The following is a 15,416-nucleotide window of genomic DNA, read 5'->3' as shown; positions in this document are numbered from 1 at the left end:
TTTAAAATCCGTGAAATATGACTGTACAGTTTATGAAATCTATTTTTATATATATACATTCTCAGCGTGGCTATGATCTGTTATGTTCTGTTCTGGCCTCGCCAATGGGGATTATACGTTGGACCTGTCGACTTGTAATCTGTGAGGAACCGGTTTCGACACCATGCCATCGGTGATTAAAATAGTGGTTTCTGGACACCGTTGCCATCGGTGACTAACAATAGTGGTTTCTGGCACTCTGTGCAACCCATGCCACTGGGTTAGTGGCCGTAGCCTATCATGTTGAGATTCTGGTATCAGAGTTTTCGGAAAAATGATAATAAGTTTTGAAAACAGCAAAACAATGATATTTATGATTTATTCCAGACATTATCCTGTATTTTAATCTGATATGCTCTGACCCTACTTTGGGGTATTTTGTTGCTTACTAGGCTAGTGTAGCTCATTATTTTATTTTCTCTGTTTTTCAGATCCAGAAGCTTGATCGCATGGGATTGGGGAGTGCGTTAGATTTTCCGATGATTTCTTCGATTATTGGCATTTTAGTTAGATTAGTTATGTTAGCAAATGTTATTTTGAAATTTTGTAAGACTGCTTTTGAATAACTTTAATTATTTATGTCAATTTTAAACATCTGTGATTATCCTTAAATAAATCTAAATAATTATGTCAGTTTTGAACATTTGTATTTGCTTTGATATGATCCGATGCCTTGCACGCCTGTGCGGCCCGCCGTGCGGGCGTGCGGCGTCTGCCGCGCCTCGGGCTCGGGGCGTGACACCCTCTTCTGCATCCTAATCAATTCCTTCTGGTACGCCCACTGCTCCAAGAAGTCTTCTGCGATCTGCTTGCCTGCAAGTATCTCTAGCAACCAATTGATATTTTTAACTAGTTTAGAGATCTGTTCTATCAATGGCTTTCCTCCTATGTTTGCTGCTGTCTGACCAACAGGAACTGAACAGTAGGATTCTCCAAGCAGTTCCAGCAGATAATTCAGAGAAGAATTGCAAACAACTGATAATTCAGCCCTATGTGCGCGGAACACCGTTGGATCACCCACCGAACAGATCTCAAAGTGCTCGGAACTCCAGATGAATCTTTCTTTCGCATGAAAGATACAAATTTGATGAGAAATAAACAAAAATATCGAAAATTAGTACGACTGAAGCTGAAGTAGCTACTTTCAAAGCAACAAGAAGAAAGATAACGACTGAAATGGAAGAGTTAGAGATGAAAAAAGAATTTCTCATTTCGCACCGCCATTCAAAACAGTACGTGAGATGAAAAGAATTTAATTTTTTATTATTATTTTTTGTATGTATAAAATCGAATCTATTGGATTAGAATTCTGGAGCTTTGATAAAGTAAAAGCTTCTAAATAGAATAGTTTTGAATATGGATTTATTAGCAAAAAAAATCGCCCAGTTTTGAATTGGCGAAACAAGAATTTCAGGTCCAGCTCTTCTCCCATCAGACTTGGGCAGAATAGTAAAAACAAGTACAAATATTTGTGTTGGAGAAAAAGTGGATTGCTCAAAGCACGTGGATATATCGCCGGCCCTTGATCGCGAGCGCGATGACAGCAACCCTCAAGGTGCCCGACCCCAAGGCGTCCGGCCCCAGAGCTTGCAGCCTTAATCTCAGCTAGGTTGAGCCTGATCGACCTCAAACCCAAAGAAAATCCAGTTAAAGGAAGAAGCAAACCCCTCCACTCCACCGAAAATCAAGTCCCCCTCCTTCTCATCCGGGGTCCAATCCCGCGATCTCCGTCTCAACGACTGCCAACGATTAAATGTGCACAATCTCAACGGACCGCCAGTTAGCCCAAAATCTCGGGCCGTCTACGGTAACTCATTAATTCACACGATCAAGTCTAATCACTATGGTAACTCATTAATTCGCACAGTCACGTCCAGTAATAGGTAACCCATACATCTCTCTTATAAAAAGGGGGACTTCTTCCTTCTCAAGAGAGATCTTTTCTTTTAGGTAATCTCTCTGCTTGCTTCACGAAAAAAATCTTTCGGACTTAATCATCGAAGGACCGGCGCCGGAACCCCCGGCCACCGTCTTCTTGCAAGTCCCTCGGAGAAAGTTGCTCGCCGCCGCATCCCGTGTCGGCTCCTCCTTCTTGTTCCGCGGTCACCCCGCATCCAGTTTCCAGTAACAATTAATAGCACAATTAATAGCACAGAAAAAATGGGTCCTCATCATTAATATGCACGACCGTAGTAATTATGGCCCATTAGAAGAATCGAAGACTATATCAAAGTTGCCGACCCGGATGCAATTCGTGGGAGTTGATACGTTTCTTGTACAACTTGGGCTCATAAGTTACCTGGACATCATTACACCGTGCAGGTAACGAAAGCCTTCCCAGGGAACCGGACAAAGTTTTATTTTTGTTACACAAAGCCTTCCTATGTCGGTATCATCTCTCTTAGTATAGTCAATTCTTGCGTCGAATCTAATCACAATTATGCATATCAAACACAATGATTTAAAGTGTTTTGCCTGACTCCTTGGAGCCTAAGGAATTCATTTCAAGGTAAAAGAGGCATTCGACCGCAACTTTTGGAAAGGAAAAGAAGCAATCACAAATCCTTGGGGACTCAAATAGTTTCGGGAAAAGGAAAATTAAAAAAAATCAACAAAAAATAGTTTTTTGGTTTGGTTAAATTTTTTTAAAAAATAAAAAATAACATTCTCGTAAAAATAAGCCAAAGAAAATATAAAAAAGCTATTTTATGGATTAAAAAGTAGAATTTTTTTTATCAAAAGTACCTTTAAACTATTAAAATTTATGGATAATATCTTCCTTTTTATTAATAATATAATAGATATTTCATACAACTTTTTCAGAAAAGTAAATGTTCAAACAAGCATAAGCCACTTTGTAATGTACCATTTTTTTTTTTTTGCCACCAAGATGCTAGCACGGTTGGAACAGGGCTAAGATTCAACGGAAGTGACCCAGGTTCGAAATGCGTGGGAGTCGATTAAATGTGGGGACCAAATATCCCCTGCCTGGTTTGTCCGGTGGAATCGCCATCTGGTCCGCCGGTACCTAGGTGGCGCTGGGGTGACGTACTCACAAGTGGGGCAACCCACAGGTCGGAAAAGGCACGCGGAAACTTGCGACGTCCATCGAACATTCCCTAGTGAAAGGGGGCCCAGTGGAGGCTGCTACGCAGGTGGGTTCGTCCCTCCCTCCACCTATTTTTTCATCAAAAAAAAATGTACCACTTTTTTATGATCAATCAAAAAAACTAAAATTATTTTTTTCGACATAATATTTTTAAAAAATATTTTTTAAAAATATTTTTTTTTTATGAATCAAACGGGCCATGAATGTCTTGAGTAGATATATTGCTGGCCCTCTGATCGCACATCCTTTGGCATAAATGATTACCCACGGGTCATCTATTATGTCTGGTTGTGCATGCTTACGTTAGTTTGATGGATCAGTGAATAATTAAAGTAGAAGAAGTGGAAAGTTGGCAACGGTAAGTTCCATTGGAGGTGGAGAACCGCACGCAATAGCTTCCGGTATAAATATGCGAATTTAACGCCTCCAAACCTCCGAATCCACCGCCACCGACGGCCTACAAATAATAAAAGCTTCGAGCCATCTCTTTTTGACTTCGCAATGACACGATAACTTCGGAGTTCAAGATTAGATCTTGTTGAAACAGATCTAAATAAAGTAATATACCTAGTTCTTAAAATGAAGAAAAATAAAAAGATTTGAGAAGATAGAGAAAAAAAAAAACATAAGATAAATAGATACCACAAATCTTGGAGCACCGCAGAGATCTTACTACAATCAAAAATGATAGATTAGAGGAGCAGAGCGGCCTCTCAACAAATCGTAACCTCTAATGCACCCCATTTCACCTACCTATCTAGAACGAGGAGAAATTTTTTTTATCAAAATGGGATTTACAGACCTCACAAAAATTTCCAAATATATTGAACCAAATCGTAATGTGGGATGGATCAAAGAATTTAAGACGCACTTAACAGTTCTGCTACGTGTTATAAAATTTTTTTTTGTCAGGTACAATGTAGAAGTACTTCTATATATTTGCTCAAAAACTATGCAAGCAACGTTGCGCCAATATATACCCACTAGGTAAATAAAAAACTAAGATACATATTATAAAAATGTTATAAAAATAAGATACATATTATATTTACCGACAAAAGTCATAGTTGCATAGGGATGAACTTGAAACCTTGCCTAATTAATGAAAAAGATTCTATTCAGAAACACAACATACGGTATGAAATTTCTTTAAACACTTGCTCTCCACCGAAGGTTCAACCTTTTTTGAAAATATTCTCATTGTCATCCCCAACCTAGTCACTGCTTCGGACAAGACTATGCTTAACTGAATTCCATTTTTTGAGGAAAGAAAAAAAAGAGTCTTCCAGATGTCTTCTGATGGCATGCCTGGACCTTCCGACGCGTTGCTTCAATGACTCAATATGAAAAACGACCAGCTCTACAACTTTTGGTGCCATAGCATATCATTATATCTTAATCATATTATAACAGCATGAGTTGGAGCCTTTGTGCCTGTCACCTTTGCCTTGATGAAATTTATAGTAGTTTTTTCATTAAAAAAAAGAGAATTTTATAGCAGTTTCGTCTCAAAATTTTGTTGATAGCCTGATTGAAATAAGATGGAGTATGTCATTGTCTTCCCCCATAACACCATCCACTGCCACGTGTGCAGAGACCAGTATCTTCTCTACACGTGTATGATCCTCCTTTCGTAGTAAACCGACACGCGTCCGTCAAAAAGCGCCCAACTCCTCTATATAAGGATCTCCCATCCTCTGCATTCTTCTCTCTTCTTCTTTCTAAGCAGATAAAGAGAAGAGAGAAGGTAACAGCATGAAGAAGACATCTCCACGTCTCAACATAGAGAGGAAGTCTTCAATAGAGGATGAGCCTCGCACTCTCAGGCTTGATCAGTTCCAATATGCAAGGGTAGCCATTTCATTCTTCTTTGTTACAACTAAAAAGATTACTCTTAAGTTGTTTGCCCATTTTATTTTGTTAGATATATGGTTAAGCTTCCTTGTATCCTTATATATGGTTTTGGTTGGATCCTTGAGTTAGAATTTGGTATTTGGAATTCTCCCACTTCATTGTTACTGATGATCTCTGTACAGTCCCTATTTAGATTGCCTATGTTGTGATATTAGTTATATATGTAATATTTTTGGTAGATAGATGCATATGTAAGTATGGTGTTAGCTGCAGATAAAGATTAATTGGAACCTTGGTTTATTTCTTTCTTGCTATTTTTTCTTATTCTCTTGTAGTTGGATGTTGACAGGGTGGAGAACTGGATCTTGTTGTACTTAGTATCTCCTAGGGGGCTTGTTTCTTTCATCTTTGGTGAATGAAACGAGGTGGATTTGCTCTCTCTTTTTTATTTTATTTTTTTGAAAACAAAAGAACAATGTTTTTTGGTTTTTATTTTTGCTTTCTTTACCAGTGACCTCTTGATGGCTTATTATGTTAATTTCTTAGTCATATATATTGTGATGATTCTTCTTCAGAAAGAAGAAAATTGGGGATGCATGGTTCTTACTAATGACTTCTATGTGGTCTCTCAATAGATTGCTCACTTTATTTTGTTAGCTATACCTAGCATGAGTACAGTTAGATGCACTGAAGTAATTAGCTCTTCTTTTTTCTTCTTTTCCTTTGTTATTTCAGGAGGAAGCATTATGTGTGCTAAGCACCAAAACCATAGAAGAGGCTCTTAAAATATTCACAGATGTGAGAGTCATATTTGTCATCTTTGGTTAAGATTATATGAAAATTTTGCCTAGTTAAAACTCCAAAGAAGGTTGTTTAGGTAATGAATCATGATCAAGTATTGCTTTTTCAGGGTCTGAAGCCAGTGCTCAGCATAAGGGACAACAAGGATTTGGATGCTGATGCTGAAATGTTGGATTGCGCAGAAATGGAGCATCTAAACCTCCCCTTGCTAAAGAGAGAAACAGTTTCCTCCCCTTTTTAGCTAGTCTTTGCGCATATGATTGGTCCAAATTTTCCTTTGATCTCCTTAATTTCTTATTTTTCTAAGTTTTTTTTTTGAAAATTTAAATTTTTATATAAAGCAGGCATGTTGAGTGGTGGTGGAATAGCTTATGTAGCTATCCTCCATATGGGGCTCTTGAAGAACTACTCGGACTATTTGATCTTATTTTCTTTTAGTTTTGTCACTTGTACAAACCTAAGAAGCTTCTGTACGGGATGTTGTTAAAAGAATTTCTAATGATGTCTACTATATGTTTTCCCAGCTATGGTGCTGAATAAGGACCTAGAATTTTTGGCAGTTTAATTTGTTTGGATCAGAGGTTTATTCTCATTTGGTTTGACTTGCGAATTCATATCACTTCAATTGTGAAGTCCCAAAGATATTGATAAAATCTATTAAGTCAGTGCTTGGATTACCACCTTTAATCTGACCTGCTCGCTTTGGAGGAGTCAGTGAGAGGTCGGTCTGTCTGTGCTCCTTGGGATTCTTGAAAACTTCAGAAGTCAAATGCATTAGAAAATTAGAGAGGAAGGACCGAAGGCCTCTATTTTATGCATTAGAAATTTCGAAGGCTGGAGAGTTAATGCCACATTACAGAACTTTGATGCTTATATTAATGCAAGGATTACGATCCAAACTAAGGCTGAAAAGATAGTGATTTTATGCGCCCGCTACTAGAAATTCTTCCTCTTTTAAGCCTCTTTGATAGGTCAAAGCCAATGGAAGTTAGGAGGAACCTCACCCTTGACATGAATGAAGCTGCTGCAATATGAAGCACCTCCCTTGGCATTTTGTCCCTCACAGGGCACGGTTGCATTGCTACAGGAGGGGAAGAAACTAGCAGATATTAAAGTTTCAGTAACAACTTAGGATCTTATTCAGAAAAACTAGTTAAAAGATATTATTTGGATTTTCTGATTCTATCTAAGTACCAAAGATCTACTTAGTAAATAACCGATATGGGACTCAATACATGCTTGCATAGATCATCACATTCTCCTCTTGTTTAAGCTTTGGCATTCTCGTTAGGCTGAGAATCCAAATCCAATCACAAATACCATGATTAACTCGTAGTCAGCTCAAATATACTTGTGTTGTATGGTTTTCTAGTGTACATAAGTTATAGGCTGGATCCACTCTGATATTGTTTATAACAACCTAAAATCTTATCCAAAAAAGCTAGCCAGAAGATATTATTTAGATTATTTAATCCTATATAAATATTCTATATCTATTCAGCGAATAACCGACGTGAAATTAAACACATGCTTGCACGGGTCATCACAATTCCTATCAAGGCTTCCCTCATTATTGATTGGACACTGAATGCATTTGAAAGTTGAGCTCATAAAGTTATAAAATTATGATGTAGTTCAAAGAAGAAGCTTTTTTTTTTTTTTTTTTGACCATTGTGTTGTACTATTAAAGTTGGAAGTTTTATTTTCAAGAAGTGTAGGCTATTATTGATCATCTTTAAATAAGGGGAGCAAACTTGAGTTTTTCTGAATTATGAAAGAAGATAAAACAGTGTGTCTATGCGCGCATATATGTAGATAAAGATGGGTTTTGCTCTAAGAGAACGATTTACTCGCTCGATTTTAACATCAATAATGAAGCATCAAAATTGAAGATTTATATTATGGTCACCAAAAAACCTAGAAGTCAAAAATTACATGTTTTACTAGTTTTTAATATATGCATCGTGTGGATACGAAAGGGCAAAATGATATAAGCTCACGTTCTATTATGAACTAAATATCAAAATCCATATGTTTCAGCGTGTATAGATTATAATCAATAAGGTGAATTCTCAATTGAAATTATTATGCATTTTAGTATGTTGGCATAATAGAAACTGTCTACTTTTATGCCATATAATACATAATGGTCAAAATATATGATTTTTAATTTCGAGATATTTTTAATGGTATAGATAATGACCAATCAAGTAGATCTTCGATTTAGATACTCTATTATTAATTTTGAATTCGAGAAGAGCCGCTACTCTCTCCTCTTCAGAGTATGCATACATATATACGTACATACATACATATGTATATACAAATACATATATACATCAAATATCTATATATATGTATATGCACATAAAAATCCCATAGGAATATATGCATATGTATATGTATATAAAAGGCCCCACAAGTAATGGGCTATTTAATAGGGATAGCCTTCTTCCCAATAACTGCAATTCTCCAAATCCAGGTGAAAGCAAGATTTGATTGCAGATCATTTGGTACAACAGCCAAAAACTTTACCAATAGCAACTTCATTAGAAAGATCCTTTGATCATAGAAAAATATCTATACTTCTGTATATCCACGAATAGAAAACTCTAGAGTACTCATCATTTGTTTTAAGGGCGCATTGGCCTTTATCGATATCTTCTAGTGTGTATGTATGTATGCATGCATGCATGCATGCAGTGCTAATCACAGCCCTGCTAATGGGCCCAGATCATGGCCCTAATTTTGATGTTGATTTGGGCCAGGCTTTGGAAGCTACACGTTGCCCATATGTGGCCGCATTGAACGAGGAGCAAGAGCCATTTCATCCGCTATCAGTGGCAGTGGTCCATCCAATCCACGCTTAGCCGTTCTTCTTCACCTCCTTCATTCCTTTAATCGAGCAGCTGCTTTCCCGTTTGCATTCTTGTGGTTCTTCACCTTATCCTGCAGCCTCCAACTCTTACAGCCACTACCTTCTCTATGTCTATGACCTCATCATTGGTGCCCCCACCATTAGTGCCACATTTATCAAGGACCTTTGTCTATAATTCCAGTAGATCAAGTACCTTCACTGAAAAATATTTCATAAGAATTGTTGCAAACAAGCTGAAAGTGTGCAAGAAGATCACCTATTGGAAGCAGCACTTTTGAGTATATAGAGTTTAAGCTGCCTGTGAACTGCTGGAACTATAAGAACACTTCTTATAGGTGCAGGATTCTGAATAGCAGCAGTTCAATTGAGTTCAACTGCTGATGGATAAACATTGATCAGAACCAGTAGAAGAAAAAAAGCACATACATAAGTAGAATTGGCATATTTCTTCATCTGACGTTATACAAGTGACACAAAACCATACTGATTTCAGAATGGAGAAAAAGAGAACTCCCTTACTTCTCCAATGCAGCCCGTCATCCTCCATTCATCCAGCATTGAAGCACAGGTGGAAAAGAACAAAACTTCACTAAAAGCTGTTGGTTGTAATCACTAGCTTTTTCTAATTAGGTCAAATTATCTTGGCACTCATTTTCACAGTGCTCTTACTAGTTGTTTCCTGCTGCTCATTTAAGTTCATGGATCCATTAGAAACATCAACAAGAACAGAAATGTACATAGAACTAGATATGGGTCGAAAACAAGCAATAGATTCAGCATCTGCTCGACATTCTAACAGTTGGTACACAAGCCAGCCAACCACAGAGAACACACTAAAGAAAAATAAGTTCAGGCAGTGTTGCTGCAAGCAACAGTATATTAACTGCCCTTATTTGGTTCAGAAACAAGCAAAAGCAAACAGCAGTAACCGATGCAATGAAAAGGCTCATCCTTCATTGTTGAACCAGACACCCTTCTGGGAAATGGGTAGTGTCCACAGGGGTGGACTGATGTGAGGTTCTTTTATTCTCGTTTACGTCCGCATCTTCCACTTCAGCCTCCACCAATCCTATGGCTTCAAAGATATAAGCTTTCACTTCTTGAAACCTCTCTTCAGAGAGGGAGACCTCAGCCAAGAGACTCCAAGCGTAGTCCTCTGACGCCTCTTCATAATCTTTTTTCCGCTTCAGCACGATATGCCCACTGATCTCCCATACAGCAGGGTTCACTTGAGTATCCAGAATTTCCTGGCTCACCTCACCGAGAGCTTGTTTTTCAGCGTAGCACTGCACCATTTGCGCACACGAAAGAAGACCAGCAATCAGCAAGGCTTGTATGTATTACATCATTACATATTTACAATTATGTAAATAGGTTCAGGCATTCTTGGTAAGTTATCTTATGATTATATCCACAAAAAATTTAAAAATAGCATACTTTCACAAATTATATATTATAATTATGTAAATACCAACTAATCAAATCATTTAACCTGACGTAATCTACTTTCGCAAGATAAAAATTGCATACTCTTGTTTGTTGCTTATGCCTATTGATCCACAACTGAGCAAGAAATTTCAGAAACATGGCCAGCATGGAAGGATCATAAAATCATGACAGAGGTGGATATGAACAGCAGGGTGACATTTACCTGTGGGAAGAGGAAGATCCTCCTGCCTGAGTCAGAAATAAGCACATTAAATGGGATGTTGTTTTCTTGAAGACAAATGCAGGAGTTGGCTACCACATCAGCTAGGTCCTTCAAGGTGTTGCCACCCTCATAAACCAGGCCTCTCACAGGATAATTCATCAACAGTGAGACCTTCAGACCACTATTGGCCGGGCCCTTAGCCATTGGTATCTTTTCCGTTGGGGCCTTCTCCACCGGGAAGGGCAGCGACAAGTAATAAGCCTGTCGCCATACAATCGAAAAATCATTCCTCTACCAACATAAACTTTTTTTCTGACTTCATTATCACAAAGTGGGATGCAATTCAAATAAAACAGCGAGCATAAGCAGTCAAACAATAAGAAAAGAACACATAAAGCTGGAGCAGTAACCTGGAAATGCAGGTGATTAATGGTGGCAAAGGCACCCAAACTATTGTATCCCAGCCTGAAGTAAGGGTTCCCTGCTTCTGCTGCCATGTGAAAGGCAAGCAAGAAGCTCTCGGCATCGATCCTCTGAGGCAAGCAATCGAGCAAACGAGGAATCAGCAGCACATGACCATACTCGATGGGGCTCACCTGTAACCATTAGACACATCAAACAATCTGTCGTAAAACTGGATGCATGAAAATCCATACTAACACGAATACATCAAACGATGGCATGTTACATTGATCGCGACGACGGTGGGAGAGGTGGCTCCATCAACAGGGGCACTCTCAAAGAAGTGAGCCTTGTTGCCTCCCCCGGCCTCGAAGCGGAACAGCACCTCCTCCTGGCCAACCTTGGTGAAGTTAAACTTGGCGGGATCAAATGGCTGGAGGACACGGTCGATACGGAACTCGGTGGGGCGTTTCTTGAGGTGGCGGCCCTCGTTCAGCTGGGCAATGAACCCCTGCTCCCCAGGGATCACCTTGGTCTCGCAGGTCGTCACATCATACCGGAACAACCCCTTGCTCATTCGATCCTCCCACTACAAACCGCCCCCCAAAAAAAATCGACAAATCAAAAATAATCACATCACCGTAACACATCACAAAGATCAAAAACAACAAAAAGATCAGATTTTGAGGGTATTCATATATAAGAATACCTGTCCAAGCAAAAGGGAGTTGAGGAAGAAGTCGGCCAGCGGCTCCTCGGCGGCGCCCGATGGAGAATCCGGCAGCTCCGCCGCGCTCTTGAAGACATAAAGGGGAAGTTTCGAGACTGCCGATGATCCCAGGGAACGAAACCAAACACATATAGCATCAATAAAATCGCCATAAAGAAATCTCAAAATTTCAGTAAAAAATGGATTTTGCTGAAAGGACTTCGCTGATTAGATCAAGATGATGGTTTAGGGGTCTTTACCGGGCAAGCAGCACTTGCCGAGGCAGTTCCGGCCGCAGCCACGGGGCTCGGCGGCGTCCTCCTGGTAGTTGGAGAGCACGGTGGGGACCCTCTTGATGGTCAGCATCTCCATATAGCCTTATAGAGCACGTAGATAAGAAAGCAGAGAAGGGGAATAGTTGGTCGATTACGAGAAGGGAAGGAGGAGCGGGGCAGCTAGATGACCGCCGCCTGCAAGGAAGAGGAGGTCGGAGGGGCTTCCGCCGGCGGAGGGGAGGGCTCCGCGGCCTCCGTGTAGGGCGGGGCTGCTCTTCTTGTCTAAGAGGAGGCGTAGGGCCACGCCGGCAGCCCGGCGGTGCTCCACTCGAGGGTGATGGTGGCGGGGGATGAGGCGGCGGTGGGTTGCCCACCGGCCGGCTCCAAGGCTAGCCGTGGTGGCCCAACTCGGAATCCCTTCGATTCGATCGAGCTCTCGTTGCTTCGCGCTCGCTTCCTCGCCGCCCGTCTCTTGCTTGGAAGTGAGAGAGGGAAGGGGGTCTTGCGTTCGTTTTATAGAGAAGAGAGGGAGGTTGGTTTGGGCTTGGATTTGTTGGACTCTGGTGGGCCCAAATTGCCCTTTTCAATAATATTTTAATTATTGTTGTATGCAGGACAAAGTATAACATGCTATGAAATTACCAACCCAATACCTTTTCTTTGTTTCCAAGAATGCCATTGAAAAAAAAAAGAATGCCATTGAATATATTATTAGTAAATACTGATAAAATGAATGTACTATAAGAATTTAGTATTTGGTGGCAATTAGTATTCTGTGGAACTATGAGTCATGACTTTAGCTAGTTAAATATTCCATAATACAAGAATTTTTTTTATAAGATTTTTCAAATCATCAGCTTCAACATTCAAATTTGAGTAGTATTTTAATTTTTTAACGCTGATGATTTTGCTCTCTTTCTCTCTCTATGGTCTTTTAAATTATTTTTCTTTTAAAATATAAATTATTGTTGCAAGATTTCAACTCAAAATATTAAAAATTTGAATTTTTTTAAAACATCCAAATATTATCTTAAATGAAAAAAAATGTTCGATCATCATTGAAATAATGAAAAGCTATGTTTAATGGATTTATGCTAGGTTTGCTATGCATATTGACTCTATTTTGTTGCAATCAAATAATTAAATCCAAATTACTTTATATACTCAATTTGGTTCGTTGATATTTAAATGAAATTATCTATTTTAATACTTAATTTTATTATTAAATTATTATTTGGTCTCTCTCTTCTAATTAATGGACTTATCTTGACACAAAACAAATAGGTAAGAAACATGCTCTTTTGCTTTTATATAATTTGAAAAATATTTTATAATATTTGAAAAGGGAGATTTTTTTTTTTGCTTGGTTTAGACAACAAAAAAAAAAAAAGCCCAACAAAGTTGGGTAAATAGACTTTTTCAAGTTTATGACTATATTTATTTATGAATCAAATCCAATCGAACTGAACTGATGGGCAGTTTTCTGTAATACTCATCTTAAACTATTTTTTTATCTCCAGAAAAAAAACTATTTTTTTTTTGCTACATATATACCAAAAATGGTTCTTGATTTCAATTCACTTTTCATCTGTTTCAATTATCAAATTTTTTCTTTCATATATGATGTCTTTCTTATTTAAAGGACTAATTGTCAATTATTTCTAAGGAAAGAAGTTAGGAGGTCAAGATATAGTAATCTCTAAAAATTACAAGAAAGTTTGAAAATAAGTTGTTCCTCAAGCAATGAAAAAACAAATGATAAACAAGAGAAATATTTATTCATACTATGTTAGTGTTGAATTTCGAGAGAGTGTCCAACTATCTATGGAACCCACAGGCCAAAAGATGGAATTAATCTAAAATTTAGTTGTTTCATTTTCGCTACGTTTATCTCACCAGTATATTCAAGCACTCTTAGCCTCTTGGTACAACATAACCCAAAGATTACCATTTTCAAATTTTGTCACACTCAAGGCTATCTTGGGAAGTTCATCCAAAGACATGAGCTTATTTTATACAACATGGTGACATCACTGGACGTTTAAAAAGAAAAAAAGAGACAGGTTTCTACCTTTGAGAGATCCCAACCAAATCTTTGGGAAAAAAATATATTTTAGGAACAGTAGCATGTGGACGCTGGGGATCCAATGAGGTGCGAGTGCGTCTGAGGACGGTAAACGTGGCGGCTTCCTCCCCACTCACGTCTTTTGTTTGTATATCCCGTGGTCCTTGAGCACCTTTAGATTTTTCTCTGCCTCCATTTCTTCTTTTCTTTTTTTTGTTTTGTTTTTTCAGAAGTCCGTACAATCCTCCCCAGGAATCCAATGGTGTCCTTTCATAATTGATACCGCTTGGGTAAGATCTTGAAGGATTTTAATCACATTTAGCTGTTCTTGAATCTACTTCACTCTAGGGACTAAGCAAGAGAAAATTCAGATCAAATGGTATAAAATAAACAGGACCCAGGGATGGAGTGTGAAAAATTATATAGAAAAGCAGCATTAAACAAATGCAGATAAGTCGGATGCATGATGAAATCAAGAACTATAATAATAATAATATTATTATTATTATTATTTACAGCGTGACCAAGGGGTTCCAGGAATGAGGGATAGATGTGATACAACAAATCAACAATGTCTGCCTCACATGATAAATATTCTCAATCCAAAACAAGAATATTATATGTCCTGCCCATTTGGATGCAACTATCCTTCATGAAATGGATGAGATAGGCTTTATTTCTTGTCCATACTGGCTCCATGAGACCAAATTCTGTCTACAATTCTTGAGAGAACTGTTGCTCAGTCGCAGCAAACAATATCAAAATACCCCCATGTCATGACCAAAACAAAAACAGGGAATATTGCAAGAATAACAATCCCATCCATGCTATATATAAAAAAAAAAAAAAACTCTATTTTCGCTTTATGATCAAGACTCTATAGTTTTGGCTGGTGTGGACATGGAATTGTTAGTCGAAGTGCCTAATAAATGGCTGTGGTAGACCTCAACAAGCATGAGTGGTGCAGAAAAGTTCTTCGAGGTGAACCGATTGGTTTTGGCGGTGGGTTGCATTCAGAAGACCATGGATTCATGACTTGGTCATTGGTTCCTGCTAGCATTTGGTCTCCTCTGGTTTGAGGTCCCTGTCCAAAATGTTCCAATTGATCAGACTTCCTTAATATTCTTGACAAGGCCAGCTGACAACCATAAGAGAGAGATAGAGGGATATGAATCATGGGAATTTCAGGACCGTAAGTTGAGCTGCCCTTTCTCATGGTCCTTAAGCAGCCAGATCCATGACTTCAAGTGGATTTTACAGTCGAGGTAGGGCTACTTGCGGGTGCATTTACGACAGCATGATGACAATAACCTTTTTTTTTTTCTTTCTTGGTTTTCATGTGGGACTAAATTACTTGCTCCACGAGAACTTGAAAGGTCATAACTAAAAAGAGATACGTCAAAAAGGGAAAAGAACATCCTCTCTAAGCCTGGTCAGAGTGAATGCGGATACCAAACTTGTCCAACTCATACCATCTAGATTCTTGTATAGGCAAAAAATAATGGAGACATCTATGGCTGAAAGATTGTTAATTCGACCAGCCCTGGATAAGAGGAAGAAACTCTATTAAAATGCTTTCAGGAAATAAAAGTCCTGGCCAAAGAAGAGAAAAGAAAAGCTGTGTCAAGAACAT

The 15,416-nt window shown here is 38.6% G+C and overlaps 1 protein-coding gene and 1 long non-coding RNA gene across 3 annotated transcripts; one reads left to right on the top strand and one right to left on the bottom strand.

The window, feature by feature from the left end:
- Nucleotides 1–4,848: 4,848 nt before the first annotated feature.
- On the top strand, nucleotides 4,849–6,326 carry LOC120112141 (uncharacterized). Of its 2 annotated transcripts, XR_015972734.2 has the most exons (4): nucleotides 4,849–4,999; nucleotides 5,738–5,800; nucleotides 5,913–6,066; nucleotides 6,148–6,326. It is a non-coding gene; the product is annotated as an uncharacterized LOC120112141 (long non-coding RNA). The 2 variants fall into 2 exon arrangements; XR_015972733.2 differs by having other exon boundaries at nucleotides 5,913–6,326.
- Nucleotides 6,327–9,431: 3,105 nt separating this feature from the next.
- Nucleotides 9,432–12,228, bottom strand: LOC103711043 (GDP-L-galactose phosphorylase 1-like). Its single transcript, XM_008797016.6, has 6 exons — nucleotides 11,704–12,228; nucleotides 11,444–11,559; nucleotides 11,021–11,323; nucleotides 10,743–10,928; nucleotides 10,333–10,593; nucleotides 9,432–9,967 (listed from the first exon to the last, which is right to left on the bottom strand). Exons 1-6 carry the CDS (start codon nucleotides 11,813–11,815, stop codon nucleotides 9,635–9,637), a joined length of 1,311 nt encoding a protein of 436 aa, XP_008795238.2. The 5' UTR covers nucleotides 11,816–12,228; the 3' UTR covers nucleotides 9,432–9,634.
- Nucleotides 12,229–15,416: the final 3,188 nt, after the last annotated feature.

Source organism: Phoenix dactylifera, chromosome 13, assembly GCF_051530095.1.
Source record: "Phoenix dactylifera cultivar Ajwa chromosome 13, Ajwa_hap1_PhDact_Kaust_v1.1, whole genome shotgun sequence".
NCBI classification, from domain to species: domain Eukaryota; kingdom Viridiplantae; phylum Streptophyta; class Magnoliopsida; order Arecales; family Arecaceae; genus Phoenix; species Phoenix dactylifera.
Note: the sequence above shows the minus strand (reverse complement) of the source record. Positions and strands in the feature narration are given on the sequence as shown.

What these genes read in the sequence shown, in the direction of transcription:
- LOC103711043 (XM_008797016.6), bottom strand. Translation starts at nt 11,815, where the DNA reads ATGGAGATGCTGACCATCAAGAGGGTCCCCACCGTGCTCTCCAACTAC. An exon ending in CGGCAAGTGCTGCTTGCCCG is followed by an intron (nt 11,560 to 11,703) that starts GTAAAGACCCCT and finishes GATCATCGGCAG; the next exon opens with TCTCGAAACTTCCCCTTTAT. An exon ending in TTAATCACCTGCATTTCCAG is followed by an intron (nt 10,594 to 10,742) that starts GTTACTGCTCCA and finishes GTATGGCGACAG; the next exon opens with GCTTATTACTTGTCGCTGCC.